This window comes from Atractosteus spatula, chromosome 1 (genome assembly GCF_055471065.1).
Source record: "Atractosteus spatula isolate fAtrSpa1 chromosome 1, fAtrSpa1.hap1, whole genome shotgun sequence".
In the NCBI taxonomy this organism is placed as follows: Eukaryota; Metazoa; Chordata; class Actinopteri; order Semionotiformes; family Lepisosteidae; genus Atractosteus; species Atractosteus spatula.
This window is the reverse complement of record NC_142706.1, coordinates 76585218-76602182: the sequence shown is the minus strand read 5'-3', so window position 1 is coordinate 76602182 and position 16965 is coordinate 76585218. Positions and strand designations below refer to the sequence as shown.

The window sequence follows — 16965 nt, the reverse complement described above, 5'->3', positions numbered from 1 at the left end:
AGCAGAGACATATTAAAGTATGAAAGTGTGTAGGTGTGTATAGCAGGGCATCAGCACAAATGCAACTGGATACTGGATTTCCTGACGGGCAGACCTCAGGTGGCGAAAGTTAGTAACAATATCTCCTCTACCATGATCCTAAATACTGGAGCTCCCCAAGGCTGCTGTCTCAGTCCTAGGCTGTACTCCTTGTTCATGTACAACTGTACAGTCACTTACAGCAACAACCACATTATTAGGTTTGAAGATGACACCACAATTATTACTATTTGAAATAAAAGTGGAATATCATGATGATCACCAACGATAAAGATGGGATAGTCACAGTGGTCTGTAAAACACCATGAGTTAAAAAAGACTTGTTGTTTAAACTCAAAAGGGTGAGAAAGGTTAGAATCAGACTTAATTAAGAATTCTTAATTGAGAATTAGAATCAAGGTTCTTAATTAATCAGGCAGCTGTGGGGCTCAGGTGTGAGGAATGAGTTGGAGCAACACAAATCCTACAACAGATGTGTTTAATGCCAGCGAATATGCAGCAGTAAAGATTGATATTGAGAGCTCCTCAATAACAGCACTGGTTTCTCTGAAGCAGATGGGCTGCAGCTTTAGAGGAGAACTGCTTGAAATATTCATAAAAGAAAGTGTCCCGCAAATTAATGGAAAATGGTGAGAAGTCTGGCAAGACTAATATCTACTATTCATAGGATTTGCTGGTTCAAATCAAAGTGGAATCTGAGGTTGAGTGAACATCAAGGAGTTGTAAGGCCACACAGAGGAATGGCTGTAGAAGAGGAGTGGTCCTAAGTGACAGGAATGGAAAGAGGGAGGGATGGATTAGATGCTGGTGCATGCCAAGTCACAGAGATAAGGTAAGGGGAGACATTAGAGACATTGTAAGGGATGGTTTGATAGGCACTGCTGCTGAGCAGAAGGAAAGGAAAAGAAAGGACTTGTCTCAGCCTGCTGACTGAGTCAGACATAGTATGCCAAACAGACCTGAGGTCGAGGAGGAGGTATCAGAAATAGCAGGGGCCAAGAGGGAGGAAGCCAGGGCCCCAAAAGGCTTCAAAGGTGTAGGTTTTGCACAGTGTTGAACAACAGGGATAGAAGCAGTAGGGCAGCTGGGAAAAAGAGCACAAATACTGTAAGGTAACTGAATAGAAAAAGTGAATCAGAAAGATCTGTGACTGAAAGCTACAGTAGGTGGAAGGAGATTTCTTCAGTGTTTGTTTTAAATAGAAAATTTGATTTGTGGGCAAAAAGGTTGGTTTGACTCGATCGGTGGTTTCTGTTATATGTTGAGACACATGGGGGAAAGTTTCATGGTAGGATACCCACTGATCTAGAGGTGGAATATTAGACAGACCAGTCCAGGAGAAAACTGGGGCCGAAGGCACCAAGGGTGTTGAGTCATGTTGAATGATGAAGATAGAGAAAGAGTACAGTATGTGTAGGATGCTGTAGGATGACTGCTGGCTGGGCTGAAGCAGGGGCCAAGAAGGAGGGGCCCAGGGTTGAAGAAGCCAAGGTGTTGGGCCATGCTGAGCGTTTGGAGTCTGGAGTCTGAAGGAAAGTCACATACTACATTCAAAGAGAAGGCTGTAGGACACCTGCTGACTGAGCCAGAGGTAGGATGCTGGACAGAACCAAGGCTGATGAGGTGGCATCAAGAGCAGCAAGAGTGTAGAGGTCAGAGATTGGGGACAAATTCACCACAGGTGTTGGGCAATGATGGATGCTAGTAACAGAGTCAGGAGGACTCTAATAGACTGTGAAGAAGGAATGTTAATAAAAGAAACAGCAACAGGGGGTCAACAGAATAGAAGGTCCTGGGGTTGGTAGCTGCGGTGACCCAGGGGTCTGTTCTGTAAACTGGCATCTTGCTGTGTGCTGGGTGACGTCAGTGACAGAAGCGGAAGTATGCTGAAGGACAGAAGCTGGCATGTTATGGACTTCAGAGATGTATAAAGAAAAAACGGCTTTTTTCAACGCATTCCTTTAGAATGCGTGCTGTGATTATAGAGGGTCCTTTGCAGCTTAGCCAGTCCAGTCTTTGATGTCAGGGACAGTACCAGGAGTTGCAGGAGGAGCAGTGTGGGAGCTGTGGCGCAAGTGGCATTGATTGGCGTCGGGGATGGTTGTGATGGTAAAGTTTCTATGAGCTGAGGAATAACGGGAACGGCTCTGGAAGCAAGAGGATTTAAATGCGATGATGAAGCTGATGGAGAATGTGAAAGTGGTGCAACAGCGGCTGGAGACGAATCAGGAAGCTATTTGCGAGAAGCCAGAAATTCTTCCTCAAGTTCAAAAAGCTGTTCGTCTGAACAGCAGATGTAGAGATGCTCGGTGGAGAGAGGAATATACACTATGGAGGTGTGGCAACGAAAGCCGGGCTCCTTTCCTTCTCTCTCAGGTTTTATTGCGAGTAGAAGCTTACCGTCCATCTTCTTGGCTGTGTGCACTGTGTTGTTGTGTTGAAGTGCTGTGTAGAATGTCATGAAATGGAAGTACTGTAGATTTTTTTTGTTTTTTTTCTATCTTTTTGTGTTGTTTGTAAGAGCATGGTCTATGTTTTGAGGTATACAAGAGACAAATGCAAAAGGGGGTGTTTTTTGTAATACTGTATATGGCTAAAATCAGTAACGATTATGATTAGGAACAGCTGGGTGAGATTGACTTGCTGCTTGTTGCTAGCCCACCTGAACTTCAGCCCATACTGTAGCTTCTATTTCAATCCCTGTCCTCTGCTTTTTTGGAAGCAGTCAGTGGACTGCTGGATCACTGGGCTGGCTGCTGTCAGAGGGCAATGGAATGGAAATGCAAACAGAAAACTGGCTTCACCCTTTGAATGTATTCAGCTTAAGATAAGCCTCCAGTGGCTCTCGCAGCGAATTCTTATAAAACCCCAAAGGTATTTGTTATTTTCTCTACAGCAATGATATCACTGACTATGCATCCTATGAGAAACAATACTTGGATACTTGGAAACCTGTTGTTTTTTTCATCTTCACCAGGCTCATCTAACACTTAACATGTCTTTTTATAAGAGAAGCCTGAAATGTCCTGGACATGAAGTGTCAGAGGAGGGGGTGTCTGTTGATCCAGTCCCAACAAACATCAAGGAACTCCAGCACGTTTGGGGTTTTCCATCTGGTACCACACGTTTATTGCCCTTATAACCTAATAACCTTGTATTGCCATATAGCCAGGAATCTTCTCGGGTTTTACCTCACCCAGACCTTGCCAAGCCTTTTCTGTTTGTCTTGTGGTGTCAGTGAATTGGGTGCAGGGGAGCCCTTTCCTATTGACATGATAAGGGTAAATGTGTAATATCGAAGGATTTATTTCTAGATCGTGGCCCCTTTTGGTCGTAAGTCGGCTTACCTGCTGTCATTAGCTCATCTGTAAAAGATCCACTCTACCGCTGGATAGCGATTGCTCCCACTTCTCCCATCCAAATTTACACACTAGATAGCTGAAGATGATGCAATTGTCCAAGGCAAGCCAAGAATTTTAACAGCAAGGGAAGGAAAGTACAAGTACAAATACAAGTCTTGAGTTTTGCAAAAGCACAGCATATGCAGTGTTTACTAATCACCCTATTTTTACATGATCTGCATAATTAACTAGTAACTAAACTGAAATTAGAACACATAAATTAATAAGAAAGTGGTTCTAGCAAAGATCCCTGTGGTACCACATTAATTATATCAACCTGATTTTGAGAAGCTACACTTTTTCTTTACTTTGTTTTCTAGTAAGGAATCACAGAAAGGAACCAATATCCACTCCGTTCACTACAGAAATCCAGTTATAGTGACAGGTCTCAACCTTGACCACTTGGTGCTGCATCAATCAAGACATGAGACCTCACTTGTTGTCCTTCCTGCAGACTCACCCGACATGACTAATGTCATGTTTGATGTTCCAGGCCGCTGATTACAAAATCTTTTCCTTAGCCACAGTTCATCCTCCTAACAGAAAAATATTTCAGCTATGACTTTTATATTAATACCATAAATGACACTAGCAAGGTCAAAGTGTGTTTGCTCAAGACAAGAGTACTGACATGGAAAAGCTTCCAATACGTACTGTAGGTGAATTTGGGTTAATTTCTCGGGCAAGATGGAGCGTTCATTTGAAAACTCCATTGCTCCATTCAGCAATCCGGAGTTCTGAACCCACGGAACAAAAGACCAGGGGGCTTCCTTTGTAAGGCATTCCACTAATGGACCACGTTAAAGGAGTATAATTCTTCTTTTTAATTTTAACTGCAAGAAATGTTTCAGTGTTTGCAGTGTGTGATCTAATCAAGGTGAAAACACTCTTTAACCACAGGTTGCTTAGGAACTTCCTCAGCTGTGTTTGCTGTTCAGACTGCGGTATGAGATGGGAGATATCCAGACAGAAAAATCTACCACAATTAGAATTTCCTTCTGTGTGTAGTTTGCAAAACCAGCGATGATGGTCTCGGTTGAAGGAGAGTGAGTCCCATGACTAACTTCATTAGTCAGAATAAAGAGTGAAACACTAACCAGAAGGCACGAGTGGAAACTGTGTGTATAGTATGTGCATTAAACCTGAGCACAAGAGGCACTGCTTTACCTCAAGGGTTGTGGGAGTCTGGAACAAGCACCCCAGCCACGTTGTTGAAGCTGATGGCCAGGCGTCTTTCAAAAACCCAGCTGGATGAGATCCTCAGATCAATACGTTACTAACTTCCTAACAGGTTAGTTGGACCAAATGAGCTCGGCCTGGTTCCTGAATTACTGTAGGTTCTTATGTAAAGGGAAGGGTTAAGGCAAACAGCTGCCAGCAGCTCTGTTGGAATATTGGATTACTGGAAAAGGGATCGATGACTTCTGATTCCACTGTGCAGAATCACACCAGTGCTCGCACCCTCTTGGTTTCTGCCCCTCAGCTTAACACACATTTTCCCAAACTGTTGTCAAAGTATTGCTCAGTTATTAAATTTTGCAAAAATAATCGCTCTATTGCAAATCTCCAACGCTGAGCTGTTGCCAGCTTCCAATTGCTGTAGGTGGTGAAAATGCTGTTTTTTCATCAATTGTGAATACTAACTTTACTATTTTGTGTAAGAGGAATGAGTGTGTCCTTTGTTTTTTCCAGATAATCGCTTTGAGCATCTTTTATTCCAACACAAATGGAAAATAAAAAAATAAAAAAACAAATACTGCGAGATGAAGTTCCATTCATTTTCAGGTGGTTATTGGCCAGTCGCTGATGAGAAACAGTGTTGATTCTTTAACCTCCAGTGCTCAGAAGACATTTGCATGATTAACAGAAGGTACAGTTTCCAAATAACTCTGTAAGTCTGTCAACTGCCTCACTTTTACAGCAGGTATTCGAAAGGACACAAATTAGTTGAGTATTTTTATACTTTATTATAGGAGTCTATAAAATTGTCAAAAAACATTAAAGATCACAGATGACAAACAAACCAAGACACAAAAACAACATTCATATTTTAACTAAGTGAAATGCTGAATTGTAAAAAGAAATATATACAAATGGACAATCGCACACAGCTGTCCACGGAACACAGAATGTGGTCACATGGCACCAAATATTAACATACATCACAAACATCACACTTTTGTGTTTTTTTTCTTTTTGTTCCATATTAACCAAATGTAAAAACAACACCAGTGATGATGATAATAATAAAAATAATAAAAAACAATATTAACATTTAAACACTGTTTACAATATAATGGAAATTCTTATTGTACTAAATATAACAATATTTACCAACAAAACTTTATTTATACTAAATCTCTATTCTGAAATATAACAAAAATAGCACTTAAAAATAATATTTATTATTACAATAATAATTATAATAATTATAACAATAACATTAGGTTATTAGAAAAACGAGAAACTGCAAATATGCTACCCTATGATGCGCTAAAATGGGCCTGAAGGCTCTTCTCACCCATTGCTCTTGGCTCTCAGAACCACACTTGCTTTCCAAAGAGAGTTCCGAATCTCACCACCTCGCTAAACCGTTGTGACAGTTTGTAAAGTCCTGTGAGTGAAAATGGTACAACGTGCAGCAGAGGCACAGCGTTGTCAGTGGTATCGTGCAGCAGATTTGACGAAGGGTCTGAACATGGACTGTCAAAATGTGCTTGTGAAATGGAAAAGGGCCAGGGCCTCTGGAGTGGCTCAATTGTTCAAGACACTTCCCCCACAAGAACAGCCTGAGCTCTGTGATCACGGGTTTGAGCCTGGGTCATGTCAGTGCACTAACTGGGATTCCCGAAGTGGCAATGCCTCATAATCCAGCTCCCGAGGGAAGGACAGGATTATTGGACAGGGCTCCCCGGGCTCACAGAGACACAGACAGCCCTCGGGGCTCCAGGGGGCTCCAGCGGGCTTGAGGCACCTCTCCTCCCGTCGGCCATGAGCCGCCATGAGGGCCTGTGTTTCCTGTGAGGAGCGGGTGGGAGGGGGAGTCCACGTCTCCACATTCTTCCCTGTGTGCGGACACAGTGTTTGTAGCTGCGAGCCGAGACATGACAAAATCACACCATTGGCTATTCCGATTCGGGCAAGTACAACAAGAAATAATGATTCTAAATGTATTTTGAAAAGGTTAAAAGAGAAGGGAATATCTTACACAGAAAAGCAGCTCTTTTTGATTGGAGGACAGTTTGGTTTTAACTTTAATCAATTTCTTTGCTCAAAACACTTGAATTTCGGTTGACCAGGGCATAGTCTTCCACCTCACAAGAATATGATTTTTGTGCAGCTGGCAAAACTTCACATTCTCCTTTAACCATTAATGGAAAAAAACAAAGGATTTGCAAATGTTATATATAAACTTAAAAGTTTTTTTTTCTGCTTAGAACACAAACATATCAAAACAAAGGGACAATAACTGCACACAAAGCAGCTCTAAATGAATTAACATTTCAACCTCACTGTTATTTTTTTTACCAGCAGATAGCTGTTCTGGCAAAACCCAACACTTGCCAGTCTTTCATTTCTCCTGTATTTATAATTCTAAGTGGGTTGTCGGCACACAGGATGTCCTATCTGCTCAGTTATTTCTATGAGGCACTAACGTGACCAAGCACACGTTACACGTTAGTAAGCTACAATTTGACTCCCTAGCTCTTTGTTAGATATGCACAAAACTGGAACAGCAACCTCACTTGAAGCTCCACGCTATTCCTGGTACCTCATGCAAGCAATGCAAGGTCATATTCTCCTGTGAATATGACTGCTTAAGGCATTCTCTCTTTCATCCCTACAAATTTCTCCCCCTTTCTCCCAGCACTCAATTTCCATCCCAGTCCCATTCCTTACATTCCTTGATCCCTTCCCAGCAGCTCCCAGATCCCTCCTTTTCCTCCTTCCCTCTTGTTCATCGTGTTTCACCTCTCCCCTCCCGCTGTCTTACTTCCCCAAGGGGGGCTCCCTGTCTCCCCCTGCCCTTTCCTGTCAGAGGCTTCTTGCAAAGATTTAAAGAAAGAGAACGAAATCTATACATTTTTGGCAGTTGTTTCTTGTATTGTCTCTTCATATAAAATCGGTCGCTCAGAAAGAAAGTCCGTGGTGTGGTCCGCGGTGGTTGCGCGCGCTGTTGGCACCAGTCTGTTGTGTTGCTGTTTGTTGTGTTTTGTCGTGTTGCTTGCATTGTTCTGCTGTGGACGCAGTCACCCGACGTCCTCCTCGCAGTCCCTCCTGCCAGCCCGGCTCTCTGGCTCAGACGGTGGCCCCGAGCATCTCATCCGAATCGGCCATGATCTCATTCTGGTTGGAGTCCAGGCCGAAGAACTTGACCTTTAGGCCGTCCGAAGGGTGCAGCACGGGCACGGTGATGATGCGCGGGAAAGTCCTGGTGGCCAGCTCGAAGCGGCTGGTGCTGGCCAGCTCGACGGCCAGCGTTTTCAAGAACAGCGTGGCCAGCCGCTTGCCCAGGCAGGTCCGCACCCCACCCCCGAAGGGCAGGTAGTGGAAGCGGCCCTCCTTGTCCTCGCTGCGCTCCTGGCTGAAGCGCTCGGGGTCGAAGGCGTCCACGTCCTTGAAGACGGCGGCCGTGTCATGCGTGTCCCTGATGCTGTACATCACGCTCCAGCCCTTGGGGATCTGGAAGCCCTGCAGCGGAGGAGAAGACAGAGAGAGAGGCCGTCAGCTCACTGCTCTCCATCACCGGGTCTCACCTGCCTCAGTCTGCTGCTGCAGAAGGAGGGGGGTGGTCACTAAACTGAAATTCTTGACAGTGGAAGGATTGAAATGCAAATTAGAATACTGAACGTGCGTTAATGCACATTGGCCAGCAGCAACTGTGAAACTCAGCAGGTGTGACCCTGGTCAGAACCTGGATGGGAGACCTCCTGGGAAAAACTAAGGTTGCTGCTGGAAGAGGTATTACTGGGGCCAGTAGGAGGCGCTCACCCTCTGTGTGGGTCCCAATGCCCCCAGTATAGTGACGGGGACAATATACCGTAAAAAGGCGCCGTCCTTCGGATGAGACATAAAACCAAGGTCCTGACTCTCTGTGGTCATTAAAAATCCCAGGGCGTTTCTCGAAAAGAATAGGGGTGTTGCCCCGCTGTCCTGGCCAAATGTCCCCCTGGTGGAGGGGATCTCCATGATCTGTAAAGCGCTTTGAGAGGAGTGTCTAGAACAGCGCTATATACAGTAAGTGTAAGGAATTATTCTTATTATAATGATTAGTTCTTACATATGTCATGGTTATCGGCGACTCTATGCAGTGGCACTCACGTCCAGCTCGAAGGTCTGCATGGCGGTGCGGTACCCTCCGGACACGGGCGTGTAGAGCCGCAGCACCTCCTTGACCACGCAGTCCAGGTACTTGAGGCCGCAGATGCTGTCGAGCCGCAGTGCCCCCTCGCACAGGCAGCCGTTGTGCAGGATGCCGTGGGCGCGCAGCTCCTCGCGCAGCTTGGCCAGCACGGCGGGGTGCTTCAGCAGCTGCATGACCAGCGACGTGCTGGCGCTGGCCGTGGTGGCGAAGGCCGCGAAGATCAGCTCGATGGTGGACTCCTGCGGGAGGGAGGGAGGGCGGGCAGCCGCGGTCACAGCACAGCAGGAGAGCAGGACGACCACAGCTGGAGGCTGAGCACAGGGCGCAGGGCGCACGACAGGACCTGGTTCCCCAGCTGGGCTCCCTGCTGTAGTTTGCATTAAGGGAGCAGCAAGAGCATCTGGCTGTCTGGTTGGGAAAAGGCTGTCTGTGTGGTGCCTCACACTCACTGATTATCAACACAGGCATGGTCTAATAAGCATACGATGTATTACAACATGATTCATTTCGATATTGGCTTCGGTTTTGTAATTTAAGTGATGCGGTCATGTTGTATAATACATCTGGACACAGAAAATGTTTGTTTGGCAGTGTCACTTCGTCTGCTTGAGCACAGAATCTTGGCTTTTTAAACAGGGTACAACGTATATCTATGTGATGATATGGGATATCCACCTCGGGTCTGGAGGTATGTCCTGCCTTGTCAGAGACGGAGACAGCCATGTACTGTATACTACATGGAAGCCAAACATTCGCTTCGGCTGGGAAAAACACTTTGTTGAGTTGAAGTAAAAACCTCAGTAGGCATTCATGTCAAAACATCTCTCTGTCACCACCTGAGAGGCAAGTGTTTCATGAAATAACACTCCAACAAGACCATTTTCAACTTTGCTCTGAAACAAGGGCAGTAAAGACAAAAAACACACAGAGCCTCTGATGTTGGAGCACAAGCTTTCTGACAAGAAAGTGTTGAATCATGTTTGGCTGAGCCTCGATTCCTGTGGCAGTAAAAGATACAGTAGGTGGAATTTCCGAAGTGTACCAACATGTTGTTCATGTCTTCCTGCTGATCTTCCTGGACTGTTACAATCTGTGGAAACTGTCTGGCAGCAAGTCAATGAGGACCTCAGCTGTCAGGTGACAGGGCCTATGCCTAACCTCTAAACAAGCATGCCCTGGTAGAGGGCATGACTTTTTCAAACAAGCTCAGCAGCTCAGCAGCAGAAGACAGAACTGAAAGGCTTGGTAAAGCCTTGTATCAGTGATTGAAATGAAACCCTGAGTGATCTCCAGTGCAGGGGGTCACTGATGGAATCTGACCAGGCTGTTAAGTCGACCATTCAGGTATTTAAGAGAATTAACCTTTGAGATGTTGATTCTTTGCTAAAACTGTATGATCACAACGTGCATTCTTAGCGTAAAAGCTCTAATTGCAATATTCCATGATTAGCAGAGTGGTTTAGCTTGCATCACGTACTGAGCCATGTCTGGATAAGGCCAAACAACACCCTGGTTATTCAAATTCTCAGCATTTGAAGGTGTTCCCAATGTGTGTATCATGCTCAATCCATTCTACTGAGATCCCAATGAGCTACACATTTACAAGTGGCATTTGCTCTACTCCTGTAAAGCATATGCTTTTCCTCCCCTCTAGCACATGACTAGAGAACTGAGAACACAGAGTACTGTGTTCATGGAAACAGGGAACACTGGTAGACATTGAGTGAGGTCATTAGTTCTCCTGTCTCTAGAATCTACAGACTCTTAGATTAATTTTATGAGATGACTTTCTGTCAATCATTTTTTTTAATGCAGCACTGATAACTTAATATTGTCTTTTTAAAGGATTGTACTGATTTTTACACCAGTGTCACTAAAACAGTGCTATAGCATTTTTGGAGCCATAGAAATTCAAACTGCAACTTGGTTCAGCCCTGTACCCTAGAGCAAGGTACGACAATCAGACTGCTTCAGCAAAATACTCTACTGCATAAGCTGATAAAAATGTGATGTTGCTTTGGATAAAAGCGCCAAATGAATAAATCAGTAGTAAGAAATTTCTAAGCAGTCATTTAAGATAGTTCAGGTGGGTAGCTGCGTCAGCATGCGTAGGCTGCAAAAGAACAAGTAATAGGTTTATTCCGTGCTGAAAAGAGAAGAAAGAAAACACAACGTTTCGTTCGTGGAGCCTTCTTCAGGTGTCACCTATTACTTGTTCCTTTGCAGTAATTTAAGATAAGCATTCATAAGCCAGAAACTCCAGTAACACTCTGGCTCACATGCACATTCTGAAATGACCTGATTGACTTGCCACTCTTTTGTTGGAGAATGTGAGGCACACAAACATTACTGAGTTTATGAAATGAGGTATAATCAGCTTAACCCACAGGATCTCAAAACCAATCCTTGAGGGACCAAATCAGAAGGTTTTCTAGGTCTCTTTAAATTGTGCAAAGCTGAAACGTGTAATGATGCTAATAATCATCTCCATTAGGCCATTAAGGGCAGAGAAGCTGCAGCCCTCCGGGAAGCCAGAGGCAAGACTTGCCTGCAGAAAGACTGAGGTTTTCCCACCAAATAATTTCGAATGAAAGCAACATTCGATGATTCCGGAAAGTCCAGCGCCCTGTCAGAAAATCAATTTAATTCAGAAGCACTCAAGCACACATGGATAAAACCCAGATGCCGGTCATGAAAGATGTCTTGTGTTCTAAACAGAAAACATCAGCAATGCTATACAGCCAGAATACCTTTTCCCATCTGAGCAATGTAGCATTGTTAAGGACTCCACCCAAGTACAGGAGCCAAGAGGAGAAGCAGACAGAGAAGTCTCGTCTCTCACTCCTCATACTGCTTACAGTGGCAGCACAAGGATACTGTTGGTTCTCCTGAAGCGAGACAGCGGGTTTGACCAAAGCGTGCGCGGCACACTCTGTACCTGGGCCTCCCCGACACTCTGTGCACGCCCAGAGGAATGCAGGATTAGCCTACCTTCAGCTCCTGCATGCTGAGCTCCGTGCCGTTCTCCTTGCCACTCTCGATCAGGATGTCCAGGGCATCAGCGTAGTCCTTCCCCTGGCTGCAGTGCTGTTTCTCCAGGATGGCCTTCTCTATGCCCTTCTGGAGGGTGTCCCTCGCTCGGATGCCCTGCAGGGCCGGCATGCACACACGTGACACAGGCGCCATTAACATTCCCTGAACTCCAGCAATAACACAGATCCGGATGTGTTTGTCACCTGTCCTTAGGTTTTTGGATTGAAATAACTAAAACACTTACTGTATATTCATTTTATACTTTCCAATTCATCATCCCCAGAGAGATTTTGATTGATATCATTTCTGATTGTAATGTCTATACAACTAGAACTAAAAAAGAGGTTTCTTTCTGATATTATACTGTATAATTAGAAATTGTATGACTTTTTTCTGTTTTTATCTTTTTATGTAGGATTCATTTTAGATTTAGATTTTATGTATCTTTATTATCCGTAAGTGAAATGTAATTTTATATGAAATACCTCCAAAACTAAAATGTTAATTGAATTGGAAGAAAGGGGTTAATTTATGACACTACAGGCTCCGGATGCCCTCAAAGGCCCGCTCTCTCCCGAAGGTCTGCCTCTAGTTTGGCACTGTTCTGCATTCAGAGAATGAAATACAAACTGTTGTTGTGTGCCCTCGTGTGAGTTCCCTTGTCCTGGAAACAAGAGGGAGCATAGCGGTAGAACAGCCATACCTTCCTGTACCCAGTGAAGGGCAGGTCGATGGGCAGGGAGAAGACGTTGTCCACAAAGTCCTGGAAGGTGTGGAAGAGGTGTCTCAGTTCATCATCGGAGACTCTGAAGCCGAGCAGGACTCGTACGGCCATGTGGAAGGAGAGGCGCTGGGCCTCCCGGTACACGCTGATGGGCTCGGGATTGCTGCTCCAGACCCGCAGCGTCTCCTGGATCACCTGCTGGATCTTGGGCAAGTAGCTCTCCAGGGCCTCGTGGCTGAAGACCTTGGCAAACACCTGCGGAGCCAGGAGGGACAAGAAGGGTCAGCTGCGCCTCTTGAGGTACCACTGGAGAGGAAAGAGCAGTAGGAGGAGAGGCAGTGAGCCCCAGACTGCACCATCCCCTAGACGCCATCCAACTTGACCAGTGTGTCCAGCCCTGGGCCTGTGCTTTGCGTCACTGGTGCTGACCTGGTGTCTGGCAAGGCAGAATATCCAAAGACTGGGTTTGAGATATAGACCCTGATTAAAGGAGCTGCTGGTTTTCCCATCAGCTGTGTGTGCAGAAGAAGTGGAGAATGTCCTCTCTTTCGATCTCACAGCATTTTCCAGCTCAAGATCACCCCGTCATTTTAACAGCCATAGGATACTTTTCTCTACAGAGGGCCTCAGTTTTCACAAGGGATAAAATACTGTTTCCCTGTGGGCTGCAGGTGTTTGTTAACTTAAGCAGAGTGTGACAGACAGTATTTCACTGGCAGCCAATAAGCTCACACATTCAGAACATAATTTCACATTTTCAGAACAAAGGGTTCGGTATGAAAAGGAATGAAAGGGCAGAAACAGTAAGGTCAAAGCTCAATCGCTAATGCTGGTCACAGAAACACATACTGGTGACTCCTAAGTGCAACAATCTCAAGAAGCCTCTATAAAGTTTTTAGTAAAAGAAACTGTTGCTCCAGCAGTTTGAAATGTGTAAATTCTCAGCATTGTTCTCCTTGGGTAACTAAATACCATCTGGGAGCCCTGAGTTTTTAATTCAGAGGCTCAAGAGCATGATGAGCCAGAGGAACTCCAGAAACCAAGTTGGAGATTTGTGGTTCCCCCGCATGCCCTCTGCATGCTAGGACTGACACCCTCTGCCACTCGCTGACACTCCACTGCTGGATTTCAGCAGCTTCCATTTCACCCCCAACCAGCCTTGCCCCCAAGGCAGAAAAGGCTCTTGACAACATCTGCTAAGCGATTAATCAGCCATGACCCACCACCTCCCAGCGCACACCCCCCGCCTGAGAACACTGCCCCTCTCCGGCATCACATCGCTCTTGCAGTTCCCTTCCTCTGTCTCTCTTCCTGCAGTTCCCCAGCGGCTGTCCTCAAGGTCCCCATCACTCAGCTGTCTCTGACAGCAGCACCGACTCGGAGCTGACCAGCACAGCCCGCCTTTACACTCTCCTCCCCTGCGGGACACTGAACTTGTTAACAAAGGCAAAGCCACAGAGGTCTCAGCGTGTTCAGTGCTGCCTGATTAATAGTAGGAAAAGAGAAAATGTCATCGACTATTACCCAGTCACTCTGCCAAAGGGTCAAACGATTTGCAAAAACACATTTTTTATGTGTTTTATTTCCAATGGAATTTTCTGAAAAATCTTTTCTTTCTTTTTTTAACGTTAAAGCAAAAGAGAAATTAAACATACTCTGTAAGCAGGAGAGTTTCCCTGACTGTCAGCAACCCCTGAGAAAGGTAAGATTTTCCTGGCCCAGGCTGTGCATTTCTAATGCGTCTCACTCGCAAGGGTTTGTTTGGTAAAATAACATCCATGTTCCCTTAAAACTCCAGCTCTGGGGGCTAACAATAGCACTTTTTATCCACTGTCGCGGCAAGATCTGACCCCAAATACTTTGGCTGAGGAAGGTTTTCCAGGGTTGTAAAATTGCAGAGAGGTAGCCTTAAGTCTGCAAATGTATCTTCTTCCCTCCCTCTCTCTGTCTCTCTCTCTTTTTCCCTCCTCCCCAGACACTCCCATCTCTTTTTCCCTCACTATGTCTCCACACACCCCTCTCATCTACACCCAGTCTTTCTCCAGCCTGGCCTCCCTCTCCCTCTCTTTGTAAATGTTCCCTGCTGCTTTCAGGGGTCAGGCCAATGAATGAACAATGAGACATTCAGAGCCCTGCACTGCTGAGGCACAAGTTCAGATCAGATGCTGTGTTAAGAAGTTAAGTACTGTACACTTCCAGGCTCTCTGGTGCGAATCTGTACGCTGCTCTCCAGCATGCCTCTCCTTCCCGATTCAGAGAGGCAGCACACACTGCAGGGTCTCCGCTACTGTGGGGTGGAGGGGTAGACTGGGGATAGTCAGCGTCTGGCTGCAACTGATGAGCCCCTCTGGGACAGCCAGTAATTCACAGTGCGATTCAGAGAGAGATTCTGGACACGTGAACAACACTGGCTACAGCTCTCATCAAAGAGCTAGGGCTCCTGCACACGATCACACTACGCTACACATGAAAATACGGCAAAGCAGTGACTGAAGCATCACATTTCTGGATACCTGCCATTGCCAGGGGCAGGCTCTGCTGCCAGGCTGCGCTATAGTGAATTAATCCAGCAATAAAAGGCGCTCAAGAAAAAAGTGGCCTTAACCTGCTTGGAAAAAGGGATATCATCCTGGCCAAATAAACAAGGGAGTGGGACACCCCTCCACCACGATAAACCAAGAGGTTAAGGTGTCCATTAGTGGTGGTGGATGTGGGGCAGTGTTACAGTGACCAGGAGGACCAGCAGCCCTGTGCGGCTGATTGGAGGGCAGTCCGTCCTGTCCTCCCAAGCCCTGGTCATCATGTCCAGCCGGGGCACTCGAGCTCTGCGGGCGGAGAATGCCGAGGGGCTGGAGGGCAGATCTCCTGCCCCTCTACCTGCCAGCTCTCGTCCAGGGGTGTAGTTTCTGTCATTGTCTGTGTATCGCTGTATCATACTGGGGGGCTGCTTCCTCAGTCCCCTAGTGATTTGTGCTACATGTACGCAGGGGTGCAGGGTACTCCCTTGTGTGCGATTCGACTATTAAAGGCTGAAGGCACAGGATTTATTTCCGGGGAAGAAGGAGTGTGAAAAGAACAACTCAAAGCATGTGGAAGTGTTCAGATAGGAACAGTTATTTTTAATTCATTTGGATTCATGGAAACTGCAGGTTTTTTATTTTTTTCTTTTAAATTGCTCCCTCAGAAGACTTATTTTCCTATAAACACTTCCATGTGTTTTATGTTCTTAGACGGTATACATCACTGTTAAGCCATTAAAGACACTGACTGCTTCTGAGTAGTATTTGTATCTGACCAGAGAAGGAGGCCTGCTCAGATGGGATCACTTTACTTGGAATCTGCCCAGCCAATTGCTGGCTTGCTGGGACTTTTGAAGCTTGCTCTCAAGTCTAAAATTTATTTTGGTGTCTTTTTTTTTTTTCTTCAAATCAAGCAGCTTCTCGACTATGCTCAATTGTTATTGCTTGCTGATAATAATTCACACCTAAGAAAAAAACGCAGATGCAAATCTGATTCATGGAGAATCTCCAGAGACTGGAGGAAACTTTGGAAATATTGGTGGTTTCCACTTTGACTTTTTTTTTTGTAATTTCTGTAATTAAGCAGTGCTATTTGAAATCCTTTTTGAAAACTTATCATCCAATTCTGAAGTATGTATAACATGAAACAGTTACGCTATAATGCACTGTTTAATATATTATACTTCATTCTGTACTGTACAGAATTGTATTATGCCACACTATACAGAATAGCCTTTTGTAATTTTGAGTCTTGGTGTCAGAAACTCTCTCAAACTTTGTTGAAATTGCTGTAATTAAATGACCCTGAATTATGTCTTGTTTCTGTAGCTTGATCATCTTCTATAATGACAGTGGAGTCTGGGAGTGTCCTGTGCATTGTCCAGCATCAACAGGACTTGGAAGCAGTTCTCAGCAGTAGAACCACATTCTGTTTCCGTTCCCTTTGGCTGGAATCAGTTGACTTTAATCACCTCCCTGTTTGAGACATTTCCCATATTAGCATCACTTCCACATCGAGCGCCCAGTTTAACGCCAGGATCATGGCGCAGAGCCGGACCGTGTCAAAGCAGAGGACAGCCAAAGACAGCCCCTCCCTCTGTTGTCCACAGATGGCCAGGGTGCTCACAGGCTGCATGTTACTGCTGTTTGTGTTTAGCAGGGCTGAGAGGGCTTTCCAGTTAGTACATGAGTACATCAGACACTCATCTTCACAGATTTATGTTGCTGCTAAAGGACTCTGTCCTTTGTCTATGTGCTGAGGAGCCCCATTTTTTTTGAGAATCTCAAATATTTAAAAAAAGTTCAAATTTATTCCTTACCTTGTTACAAAACATGACCTTTTAATAACCTCCATTCCTATTTTAAAACTTTCCATATGTCTAA

General features: G+C 45.2%; 1 protein-coding gene across 1 annotated transcript in view; it reads right to left on the bottom strand.

The window, feature by feature from the left end:
• Positions 1-5387: 5387 nt before the first annotated feature.
• The window catches only part of cyp26b1 (cytochrome P450 family 26 subfamily B member 1), a 31644-nt gene continuing 20066 nt past the window's right edge, over positions 5388-16965 (bottom strand). Inside the window, exons 3-6 of the mRNA XM_088919822.1 lie at positions 12542-12817; positions 11797-11952; positions 8763-9044; positions 5388-8132 (exon numbers count right to left, since the gene is read on the bottom strand). Of these exons, the coding sequence (XP_088775948.1) occupies positions 7740-8132; positions 8763-9044; positions 11797-11952; positions 12542-12817 (1107 nt within the window). The 3' untranslated portion in view covers positions 5388-7739. The remainder of the gene's footprint in view (positions 8133-8762; positions 9045-11796; positions 11953-12541; positions 12818-16965) is intronic.